The 13,029-nt window shown below is 39.2% G+C and overlaps 1 protein-coding gene across 1 annotated transcript in view; it reads right to left on the bottom strand.

Moving 5' to 3' along the window:
* LOC106877489 (Golgi to ER traffic protein 4 homolog) overlaps positions 1–8,612 on the bottom strand; it is a 63,234-nt gene extending 54,622 nt beyond the window's left edge. The window contains exon 1 of the mRNA XM_089357507.1: positions 8,147–8,612. Coding sequence (XP_089213633.1) covers positions 8,147–8,250 — 104 coding nt within the window. The 5' untranslated portion in view covers positions 8,251–8,612. The remainder of the gene's footprint in view (positions 1–8,146) is intronic.
* Positions 8,613–13,029: the final 4,417 nt, after the last annotated feature.

Here is a 13,029-nt window from a genome sequence, read left to right as displayed (position 1 = left end):
GCTTTTTACATGGCACTTTGGTTTTCAGATATCAATTGTTGTGGTGGGCAGGTTTTCTTTTTAGATATTTGTACAGATAAGTTTCCCCTATGTTAAACTTATGAAAACTACTAAATATGAGAACTTACATAATGAAATTGCATTGGACCTCATCACATCATCAATCATGCTTCTGCTTACTCATAACACAATATTTAATTCATTCTAATCCTAACAAGAATTTTTTTAAAAATTGGTTTTGAAAATATATTTAAAACCTATGTACTGAATCTGATTAAATTATTTTTTCTAAGAAAAATAACAAACTCACCAACTCTTTATGAGAATACAACACTCGCAAGGGAGCACTACCACCTAAGTTAAGAATTCCTGTTCTCAACAACTGAGACAGGACAGCTAACTAAATGGAATAGCTAATTAGTAATCCAAACAGACACATTAGTCATCACAACATTTACAGTATGATTGATTGTGTGTGTGTGTTGCAATCTCAGGCCATATAACATGGCATGCCCAATATTGTAGTCATACAAATTAGTCCAAAACAGACAATCATCTATTTGTTTTGAACTAGTCACGCTTAAGTGCCACTTGAAAAAATTCCCAGGCCTTAGATGATTCAGAGATATTATCAGTGTTGCACTTAATTTTTGTAACAAATTTTAGATGCCACAAAAAAAAAAAAAAATTAATTAACCCATCATATTTGCAAATTTATTACAAGTATTATATTTTAAATTATGTTCTAGAAATGAATACAAATTAAGCAAAAAATTAGATATCAGATTTTTTTAGCATTATGTGAGTCTTGGGATTTTACCAAAATGAAATGTATATCTAAGAAATTCAGACAATAAATAATCTCATCAATAGGTTCTCATGTATATCTTCTTTTTATTATTATTTACTTTTTAAATCATACTAAAATGTAAATGCAATTAATTTACAAAAACATACATATCTAGTGTCCATAGAAGCTAGATACTGAAAAATCATGGAGAATTTCTTCAAACTTAAGGTATCAAACTGGTAGACTCATAGTATAGACTGTCTCGTAGTTTTTGTTCTGACTCTGTACCTGGTATTCATATCCTCTCAGGATCATTGAATAAAGCAACCAATCTAGAGTGGTGCATTGGTAAAAGTGCCTTATGGTATCTGTTCTGGCCACTTGCAGTCTGACAGCAATATATAAAGAGCTTTATTGTATAGTGTTCAGGTGCAATATAATTTGTTGGAGAAGGTTAAAAGAGGAAACAGCAGACATAAAAGTCCAAGTAAACAAAGCTAGAAGTACATACAAAGTACACAGAATAAAACACAAAAATAGAGAAAAATGAACATTCACCCCTTGGCATTCAGATTATCTGTCAAATGTAATGCTTATTTATTCACTTCTTTTTTTTTAATTAAGCATGTATTATCTCACAGGTTTGAGATTTCAATATTATTGTTTATTTTTACACTAACATTGTAAAGCAGGTGTGAAAAGCAGGACCAGTCCAGTTTGAATGTAAAAGAGGAAAACTATTTCAGCTGGATATGGCCAGTTTAAAAGTTTAAGGATTAAAGAGTCATAAAGAATAAGGATGCATAGGCTGATCAGAAGCAGTGTAGGTGAATTTCAGAAAGCATAGAATTTTTGAGGGCCACAGTTGACAATGGATGCAGATCCTACATTCCCTGCTTCAATAATCGTGAGTGTGAAGAAATGTTTCTGAAAGTCACATTCATGCAAGAAATGTAGTTTGTTCCATGGGGAAATATTACTATTGCTTGGAAACAGGAGTGAGTTGGTAACATTGGGCCCCAGAAAATCTACCTCAACAATTTTTTTTACTGCTCCATGGAAGCATGGCAAAGTGGATATTAAATTATGATGAAGCTGTTGATGCTTGTAACCGCATTGGTCAAGCTGCATTGACCCAAAACCAACCTTTCCTTTGGACAATAACAACCACATACCTACATGCACAAGTAAACTACCAATCTTCTGCAAAAGCAAAATAAGATCTTGCCCAGATCTTCACTTTTAGGGTTAGATACGTAGTTGACTTAGACTAACAGAAACCCTAACAAGAATTCAGAATACAATCAAATTACATATGTTTCAAATAAATTTAGGATTATTTTACATATGCACGAAATTTTACATTGTCACATAAATGTAAAACTAGATTGGTGTTGTGTAAATGTTGGAGAATAGACTATGTTCAGTTAGCACATCTGATATCAGCAGGGGTAAAAATGCTGGTGAGGAAATTCCAGAGGACTGATGTTCTGGGAGGAAGGACTGAACTCAAAAACACCATTTTATGCAAGAACTAATCTATTCAAATAGATTTTACAAAAAAAGTAAATAAATAAAGGGGAATGGAAAAGAGCAGGTTAACAAAGGAAATCTTTCATTCAGTAGAATGAGTGGAATTTGTCAGGTCTTTGATGTGGGTTACTTGAAAATGGGTCATAAGTAACAAGTGAATAAAACTTGCAATAAAGTCTAAATTAAAACTCGTAAACAAACAAAATTTGTCCATTCATAATAGAGTGCAGGGTTTCTTTTTTATTTTTTTGGTGGGGACATACAATTAAAGAAAAGTATGGAATAAGAAAAGGTTGAGAAACACCAAGTTCAAACACAGCCAGATGAAATTTTCATAACAGATCAAAAATGTCAACTTAAAAGTTTGGAATTGACGATTATCAGAAGTCCTAAGCCAGCAAAACTTTAGTTTGAAAAAGAATTAGTTAAATATCACCATTCAAAATACAGATTTATTCATTGACTTAACTTTCCTTAATTATAACGCATAGAACAGTGGCTCCCAACCTGTGGTTCATGGACCGCTGGTGGTTCACAAAGGTAATATTGGAGGTCCATGAACTAAATTCAAGATTTCATATATGAGATTGTGTGCTGGAACGAAAACAATTGCAGTGTGGAAGGTGTTTATAAGCCATTTAAAATAACACACAAAAGCCGTCAGATTCACTTCAACATTTAAATTTAATTTGTCAAAATATTTTCGTCGCTTTGAGACCGCGACCTGTTCACTGACAAGACAGACATAAGGATAAGCATATTAAAAGGGGTCTGTGGGAAAAGGGGTCTGTGGGAAAAGGGGTCCTTGGTAGTGAAAAGGTTGGGAACCACTGGTACAGAAGATAATTTGTGTCCTGGTTACTGTGCTTTCTTCTTCAAATCAAAAAATAGACTAAGACAAAGCTAAAGACATCTACTAAATGATGTGCCTCCATCTGACTGAAACCAGGTGCAGCTCTGGTCAAACCATCCAACCCATGCCAGCATGGAAAACGGACAATAAACGATAATGATAATGACTAATCGGTTATTTATTTCACTGATTACTGAGTAGAAATGCTTATTCATCAGTGTAATAGTTGTGTGTATACATCATCGTCATTCAATGTCCATGTTCTGTACTGGCATGGGCTGAACTGTTTTACAGGATTCAATGGACTAGAATCGAAGGGCCTTAGAGTCAACCTAGCTAAAACCAAAGTCCTAATAAGGAGGAAGGTAGACAAAACACAAACCCCTCAGGTAGATGGCTCTGCTCGATCTGTAGAAAAGGCGTAGGTAGAAACTCTATAAGATGTACCCAGTGTAAGCTGTGGACACATAAGAGGTGCAGCAATATCAAAGGAAGGTTAACTAGGAAGTTAGATTTTGTATGTGGCAGATGTTCAGGGGCAATAAACACTGAAAATGTGCAGAAAACAACTTCTGCCACATTCCAGGGAGAAAAACTAGACGTAGTTGATAGCTTCCGTTAGCTAGGTGACAAAGTTAGTAGTGGGGGAGGGTGCGCTGTATGTGTAGCTGCTAGAATAAGAATAAACTGGGCAAGTTCAGAGAGCTCTTACCTCTGCCGGCGACAAAGGGCCTCTCGTTCAGAGTAAAAGGCAGACTGTATGACGCATGTGTACGAACAGCCATGCTACATGGCAGTGAAACATGGGCCTTGACTGCTGAGGACATGCGTAAGCTCGCAAGAAATGAAGCCAGTATGCTCCGATGGATGTGTAATGTCAGTGTGCATACTCGATAGACTGTAAGTATCTTGAGAGAAAAGTTGGACCAAAGAAGCATCAGTTATGGTGTGCAAGAGAGATGATTGCGCTGGTATGGACATGTGGCGAGAATGGATGAGGATAGCTGTGTGAAAAAGTGCCACACCCTAGCAGTTGAGGGAATCTGTGGAAGAGGTAGGCCCAGAAAGACCTGGGATGAGGTGGTGAGGCAGGACCTTCGAACATTGGGCCTCACCGAGGCAATGACTTCTGACCGAGACCTTTGGAAATATGCTGTGCATAAGAAGACCCGGCAAGCCAAGTGAGACTATAATCCGAGGCCTCTGCCAGGGGTGTAGCCAGCCCACTTATACGTACCTTTCCTTCATTGGACACTAAACTCCACTTGCAAAGACCTGTTGAGGCAAGTGAAATCGAAATCGAACCAAATTTGACGACTGGCACCCATGCCAACCTCTCCTTCATTGGACACTAAACTCAGCTTGCGAAGACCTGTTGGGGCAAGCGAAATCGAAATTGTGATGGCACCTGTACCAGTGGAGTGCTAAGAGCACCGTCCCAGCGTGATCGTTGCCAGAGCAGCTGCCTGGCTCCCATGCCAGTGGCACGTAAATAGCACCATTTGAGTGTGATCGTTACCAGCGTCGCCTTACTAGCACTTGTGCCAGTGACACGTGAAAAAACATTCGAGCGAGGCCATTGCCAGTGCCGTTGGACTGGCTCCTGTGCAGGTGGCACATAAAATACACCATTCTGAGCGTGGCCGTTGCCAGTACCGCCTGACTGGCCTTCGTGCCGGTGGCACGTAAAAGCACCCACTACACTCTCAGAGTGGTTGGCGTTAGGAAGGGTATCCAGCTGTAGAAACTATGCCAAATCAGATTGGAACCTGGTGTGGCCATCTGGTTCGCCAGCCCTCAGTCAAATCGTCCAACCCATGCTAGCATGGAAGGCGGACGTTAAACGATAATGATGATGATGATGAATGCACCAGAGGACTGTACTGTGCTTCAGTGTCTACTTTGGCATAATCTCTATGGCTGGATGCCCTTCCTAATGCCAACTGCTTTGCAGTGTGTACTGGGTGTTTTTCTTTTTGTATCACCAGCACTATTGAGGTCACTAAGCAGCTCGCAAGACTACAAACCTTGAAAGAGGCAGCTGTAAGCTAGGAGATGAGGGAGGGATGATGTATGAGATAAAGCACTGGAGCAGGGCAATTTTCTTGTTGCCCAGGAGCTACGACATGGCTAGAGAGGGGTCCCGATCAACATGGGGCAGAGAAGAAATAAAAGCAGCGGTGCGGAGGTGTCTGTGCGGACCCTCAAGATTATGAAGGGGAGGGTACAAATGAAAATGAGAAAAAGCAGGAATATAGGTAGGCAGAGGTTACAAGCGTGTATGGAAGAGAGCTGGGGAATAGGTGAGGGGGATGAACATATAATGAATAAAGAACAAGTGTTGAGTAGATGATAGGTAGGGGAGGTAAGGAAATGTAGGTGACAATTGTAAACTGGATAACCGGATAGGATGAGGAGAGGGATATAGTGAATGGTGGATAAGAAGCGGGGTGGGGTGATCAATGATGCAGGGGAGTGAAGAGTGGCAGAATAGTAATGAAGGTACAACCGATAAGGGGAGAGAGAGAGAAAGGGAGATAGGCAGCTGCAATGTATGCGATGTACGGTGGTAGAGAAGGTGAGACGATATGGCGATTCCGGTGGTTGGAGGGGGGGGGTCAATGTAAAATGTCAGTGGAAAGGAAAGTATTAAGGAGGAGGAATATACATCAAGTGAAATGGCTCCGGAGCGGTATCAACGAAAAAATTGCAGAGAGATGAAGTACAGTGGGGTTATCTTGGGGGAGGAAACTGGGCAAACAGCCCAATTGTGACAGTTGTACTGGAGCAGTACACACTAAACATACACACACACACACGTGTGTATATATATATATATATATATGTATATATAGTTAAACTATATAATTGTTTATTACACAATAAAGAGGAGCATGTATTTTAATCAAGTAATCACTTTCAAAACAGTATATTACAAGCAATTAATTATAAAACTAAATGAGACCACACATATACCTAAGGCAAGTGAAGTATTTGGCTGAGTTTTGAAATAGCTGTAATTCGTGGAAGGCAAGCATTTTTTTTTTTTATTGCAATATTTCTGTTCGAAATCGTAATTTCCATTGAATAGAAACACAGAAATACTATAAAAAAAAATATATCCTGTTTCCTTTCACATGAGATACGAGACTCCGAGGGATAGCTACTCCAAAGCTCGGGCAAGAATTTTCAGTTTAGCAACAATCCTGGCAGATGTGTCAAAATATACAGGTGGTAATGGTAGCCGTGGATAATTGTACCGGGATAAGATTAACGGGGAAACAGACAGTCTTTCTAATCGTTACACCCTAATACACCAGGTGTAACAACGTAGTGAGAACCAGAATCCGGATCCAATGGAAACGTGGATTATTGAGGCAACAGAAACCTAGAGTGGCTTCCGGTTGCCTCTAGGATGACTCTTTACTTTAATTAATAATGCAACACTCGTTATAAATTAGACAGTGCTCTTGCTACTTACGAAAGAGACCTGTATCTACTCCTCGGTGCGATTTTATTGGGGATAATGTTTGGAGAGAGGAAATGAACCATCGAACGTTCGCCCGGAAGTCTGATACGCTACGACGACATGGCTGCCTGCAGTTCGTGTTGGCAAATCTATCTACGTGTAAAATGTACATGTTCGATGGAAAAAAAAATTACAGAGACGAAAGCTGTTCTTTATGTATATTAGATGTTTCAATCCCACACAAACAAAACGACAAACGTAACATAATGTCGTTAACGCTGCTACTTTGTGTATTTGGAAGCTCAAACCAAATTCTTCAGACAAACATTTTAGAAACTAACAGGACAGTTGAACCCCCTCCACCATATCACACACCATGTTACGAGTGCAGTGATGTTAGTAATGCGATATTGGCACTAGTAAATGATTCATACATTTAGGAATCTAATAGAATATGGAATCTAACTGTTTCTGTACATGTTCGTTTCGAAGACACACGAGGAAGTAGATTCTCAACGACTAGAATAATCTCCGAAAAATATTAGTTTATAAGTCTTTGATATGACATATCGCCATAGAACAGGGAAGATACAAGTCTGTATTACCTTGTTCAAGAGGAATTGTGCTAACGTAAAAATAAAATGTACGTAAATTCATCATACCCCAACAATTAATCCAATGTGGAAAGAAGCAATGGATCTCTTATTCTGTACATATATCACAGCAAATATGTAAAAGCAGTGGTGTATATATAAAAAAAGAGTGGAATTACAAAGTTATGTTGCACCGAAATCGCTTAAAAAGTACAGCATGCCTCCACCAATATCTTTCTCGTGAGGTGCAAAGTTGAAATTAAATAACTACGTAAATTAACTATTAGTTACTGAAATTACAAGTATTAAACTATTTTTTTAACTTACTTCTCTAACTAAATTCAATTGACTTAATACAATTAACATTAAACAGAAAAAATATTTAAGGAAATTTTATATCAATATTTGTACCGAAAGATCGCTCAATATTTTTGTTTATACATACATACATACACACACACAAACTTAATTTTAATAGGAATTCAACACAGTTAGACGTGGTATATTATAGGATCTGAATAAATAAAGATGTAACATGTTATATTATTATAAAGAAGAGGCATGTCTGAGTGAATATCACAACCACGAATACGTGAATAGGATATTTTAGACATCAATTTTAAAACTGGCAATCTTACGACTTTTTAAAACGTAAAGTTATATATAGAAATAGTTGAACATTAAACTGAAGGACCGTTCAATACATTTTGGGAGAGTACCATATTTACATTAATTTCTACAAAGAAAAGGTTGTTCAAAATTTGTTGCTTTTAGTTAGAATATGACAAAACGCGAATCTAATTTATTGTTGTTGATATTTTTTATTTCTGTTCTTCGACTAAATGTTGGGTTTTTGTTTTGTTTTTTAGTAAAGAAACGAAGGTTAAAAAAAATTGTATCTTTCTTACCTGAAGTATAATGTCCGGTACATCTGATGAGCCTCATAGAAGTTGTTAGCATCCACACAGGCCTGACATTTCGCTAAAATACGACTTAATCTTTCGGCACACATGTTGCTAACAATGCCAAAAACAGTTCAGTGTCTCATTACTAAGATACACAAGACTGAATGTAAGCAGGAAACAAAACCCAAAGAGGAGAAAACAAACCAAAAATATCCTTGTTTTGTAACTTCAGCAGATCAACCAACGTTTTCAGTCAGTTGATGGGATTATTATTATTGTTACAGCTGTATTTTTTTCTTTCTAATTGCCTCAGCTTACATATATTGTTGTGCGCGTGTGTGTGAGAGTATTTTACGAGTGAAATGATAGGAATGTAAGTTACATCAACGTTGTTCAACACAATATAAAACCCATAGCTGGTCCAGTACGGATTTGACCGACATTAGATTTCAGAGCATTGCGCATGTCTGAAATATAATCATTATTACCTCCCTTGGTTATATTCCCATCTCCCGTTTTTCACAACTTAATTAACCACCTTGCGTGTCTGATATCTTTACCTTTAATACAACAATTTAGCGTAGATGCAGAGCTGTCGGCTGTCGAGTACACTAGACAATTGTCCGAGATCCCTACGGTCTGTGGATACGGTGTTTACATATGTATGCTGTGGTTTACTATCTTCAAACATTCCATGCTTCTGAAATTCACCAGTCTGCCCATTCACTCTTTTCCCTTTAAAGTTCTTTTACTGTTTATTTTTTGGCATGTTTTATCATACGTATTATACATGCATTTTTCTCTCTTCCACACTTACCCACCCACCCGAATTTTTTACTCGTCCACCACAACACAATTGACATCCTGAAACCAAAATACCACGTGAAAAACATTGGTGTGATTGGTGCCACATAAAAAGTACTGGTACTGATGCCACGTAAAAAGTACCCAATACACTCCGTAAAGTGGTTGGCATTAGGAAGGACATCCAACCATAGAAACCAAGCCAAAATAGAGAATGGAACCTGGTGCAGCCTCTGACCTTGCCAGCTCCTGTCTGGCCGGCATGGAAAATTGACGTTAAATGTTGATGATGATGATGATATATATATTATCTTGTTTCAGTCATGAGACTGCGGCCATGCTGGGGCACAGCCTTGAAGAATTTTAGTCAAATGAATCAACCACATTTTTTTTTTTTTTTTGTAAGCCTGGTACTAATTCTGTCAGTCTCTTTGCCCTACCTCTCTAAGTTATGGGGACAGAAACACACTAACACAGGTCGTCACACTGTGGGAGGGGGAACAAACATACACATACACCCTCACACACAATGGGCTTCCACTCGCAACGCTTTGGTCAGCCCAAAGCTATAGTAGAAGACACTTGCCTAAGGTGCCATACTGTGGCACTGAACCCTGGAGCTATGTAGTTGAGAAGCAAGCTTCTCCCCCCCCCCCCCCAGCAGCACTTGTGTCTAGCTTCTTAACACACAGCTATATATATAATCATCATAATCTTTTAGCGTCTGCTTTGCATGCTGGCATGGGTTGGCCAGTTAGACTAAGGATTGGCAAGCCAGGAGGTTGCACCAGGTTCCAGTCTGATCTGTCAAGGTTTCTACAGCTGGATGCCCTTCCTAACGTCAACCACTCCGAGAGTGTAGTGGGTGCTTTTTTACGTTTTACTGGCACAGGGATCGGTCAGGCAGCACTGGCATCAACCATGCTCGAATGGTGCTTTTTACATGCCACCAGCACGGGAGCCATTCAGATGGTACTGGCATTGACCACATTCAAATGGTACTTCTTATGTGGCACTGGCATCAGCCATGCTTGAGTGGTGCTTTTTACATGCCGCCGGCATGGGTGCCAGTCAGGCAGCAATGATATCGGCCACAACTACAATTTCACTTGACTCAACAGGTCTTCTCAAGCACAACATATTGCCCGATGATTGAAGGGTACTTTTAAACGGTTATACAACGCTGGCATCAGTTTACTGGCTCTTCTCAAGCATAGCATATCTCCAAAGGTCTTGGTTGCTTGTAATTGCCTTGGTGAGGCCCAATGTTTGAAGGTCATGCTTCACCACCTCACCGCCTCACCCCATGTCTTCCAGGGTCTACCTCTTCCACAGGTTCCCTCCACTGTTAGGGTGTGACACTTCTTCACACAGCTGTCCTCATCCATACACAATACATGACCATACCATCACAGTCGTCTCTCTTGCACACCACATCTGATGCTTCTTATGTCCAGCTTTTCTCTCAGGGAGCTTACACTCTGTTGTGTATGCACAATAACATTACATATCCAGCAGAGCATACTGGCTTAATTTCTTTCAAGCCTGTGCATATCCTCAGCCATCACAGCCTATGTTTCCCTGCCATGTAGTATGGTCATTCACACACATGCATCATACAGTCTACCTTTCACTCTGAGCAAGAGGCCCTTTGTTACTAACAGAGGTAGGAGCTCTCTGAACTTTGCTCAGGCTATTCTTATTCTAGCAGCTAAGCTCTCAGAGCATCCACCCCACTACTGATTTGATCGCCTAGGTAAGGGAAGCTATCAACTACATCTAGTTTTTCCCCTGGCATGTGATGGAATCTGTTTTCTGTACATCTTTGGTGTTTATTGCGCCTGTGCATCTGCCACACACAAAAACTATCTTCCTAGTTAACCTTCCTTTCATATTGCTGCACCTCTTATGTGTCCATAGCTTACACCACGTACATCTGATGGAGTTTCTATCTACACCTTTTCTACAAATGAAGCAGGTCCATCTACCTGAAGGTATTTGTGATTTGTTTGCTTTCCTACTTACTTTTTTTATATATCTTTATAATTTGTTCCAGACGAAGTTGTTGGTTGATCTTTATATATATATTTATATACTAGCAGAGGCACCCGGCGTTGCTCGAGAATGAAATTATTGCTTATATACTTGAAGAAAAAAAGGCAAAATATGCTGTATAGAAATATGAGAGGACATTCTGTAGATGGACTCTCAGATGAATGATGGCTGGGCGCCTCACATGAATGGGGAAAATTGAAGATGTGCCAAAAAGCCTCATTGGTACTTGGAAACTTTTACGAAAATTAAAATGGGGATTAAATGAAAAAAATGATTTACGTGAATATCCTCACAAGAGTAATTGAAATAAATGGCGATTGTGGAACTCCCCACGCACGCACGCATGCGCGCATACACACGTGTGTCTTTGTAAATATGTTTGTATACATTTATGCATGTGTGTGTTTGTAAGAGACAGAGTGTTAGGGAGTCAAGGGGTGTGCGTGTGTATGTGTGTGAGACAGAGTGAGAGAGCGGTGTATATGTAGTATTTACTCTCTCTCTCTCTCATACACACGAACACACAAAGTCACACACAAAATAGAATGAAGCTTTTTTGCCGTTGTTACGTCAATACTGGAGCACGTGCGTGTGCATACACACGTGTGTCTTTGTAAATATGTTTGTATACATTTATGTATGTGTGTGTTTGTAAGAGACAGAGTGTGAGTGAGAGAGAGAGGTTTGTTGTCATGTATACGTACATGCATAAATATACATACATCTTTGGATGTATGCATATGACAACACAGCCCTTGACTCACTCACACTCTGTGTCTTACAAACACGCACGCACGTGCATACACACGTGTGTCTTTGTAAATATGCTTGTATACATTTATGTATGTGTGTGTTTGTAAGAGACAGAGTGTGAGTGAGTCAAGGGGTGTGTGTGTGTGCGTGTGTATGTGTGTGAGACAGAGTGAGAGAGTGGTGTGTATGTAGTATTTACTCTCTCTCATACACACGAACACACAAAATAGAGAGTGAAGGTTTTTTGCCGTTGTTACGGCAATACCGGAAGTTGACATTGAGGAACCTTTTTAAAGAAGTGAATCTTAAATATAAAGCAATATTATTTATTTTTAATTAAAAAAATCAAATGAAGAGCCTAAGATTTATCCAAGGTCAAATTATTCACGCATCACAAGTATGGAAGCATTTGGTGAAGTAGATTTCACGTGAAAAGCGATTACACACACATCTCTGTTTTATATATAGTATAGATATAGATAAAAAAATCAAATGAAGAGCCTAAGATTTATCCAAGGTCAAATTATTCACGCATCACAAGTATGGAAGCATTTGGTGAAGTAGATTTCACGTGAAAAGCGATTACACACACATCTTTGTTTTATATATAGTATAGATAGATATATATCTTCATCATCATTTAATGTCCACTTTCCATGATGTCATGGGGGTTGGACAGTTTGAAGGAGCTGGCTAGGCAGAAAACAGCATCAGGCTTCAGTGTCTGTTTTGGCATGGTTTTTTTTGCAGCTGGATGCCCTTCCTAACACCATCCACCCCACTGAGTGCTTTTTACATGCACCAGCACAAGCAAAGTCAGTTTGGCATCATTTTTACAGCTGAATGCCCTTCCAAATACCGACCATTTTACAGTATATACTGGATTCTTTTTATGTGGCACCAACACTGATAGGGTCACTAAATAGCTTGCAAGACAAAGATCCGTTGAGAGAGGAAGGGGCATTGGAAGAGGTGACTTTGTGCCAGGTGATGAAAGGTTAGAGTGTGTCAGAAAGACAGAAACAAGTGTCTTACTGTAGAAGAGATACATGATTACTCAGTCAAAGAGAGAGAGAGAGAGTGATCAAGAATGACAACAGAAACATGTGATGCAATAGAGGAGATATATGGGTACCTAGTTAGAGGGAGTAGAAAAGAGTGAGAAAGCAGGAGAGAGATGGTGGTGAAGAGCCAGGGCATACTCTCAAAGTACAGGGATCAGAATATAAATGGTAGGGTATTGCCAAAGGGGTCGAGATTTCATGTGAATGCAA

The sequence above is a fragment of the Octopus bimaculoides genome, chromosome 9 (assembly GCF_046866305.1).
Source record: "Octopus bimaculoides isolate indiv1 chromosome 9, ASM4686630v1, whole genome shotgun sequence".
In the NCBI taxonomy this organism is placed as follows: Eukaryota; Metazoa; Mollusca; class Cephalopoda; order Octopoda; family Octopodidae; genus Octopus; species Octopus bimaculoides.
Note: the sequence above shows the minus strand (reverse complement) of the source record. Positions and strands in the feature narration are given on the sequence as shown.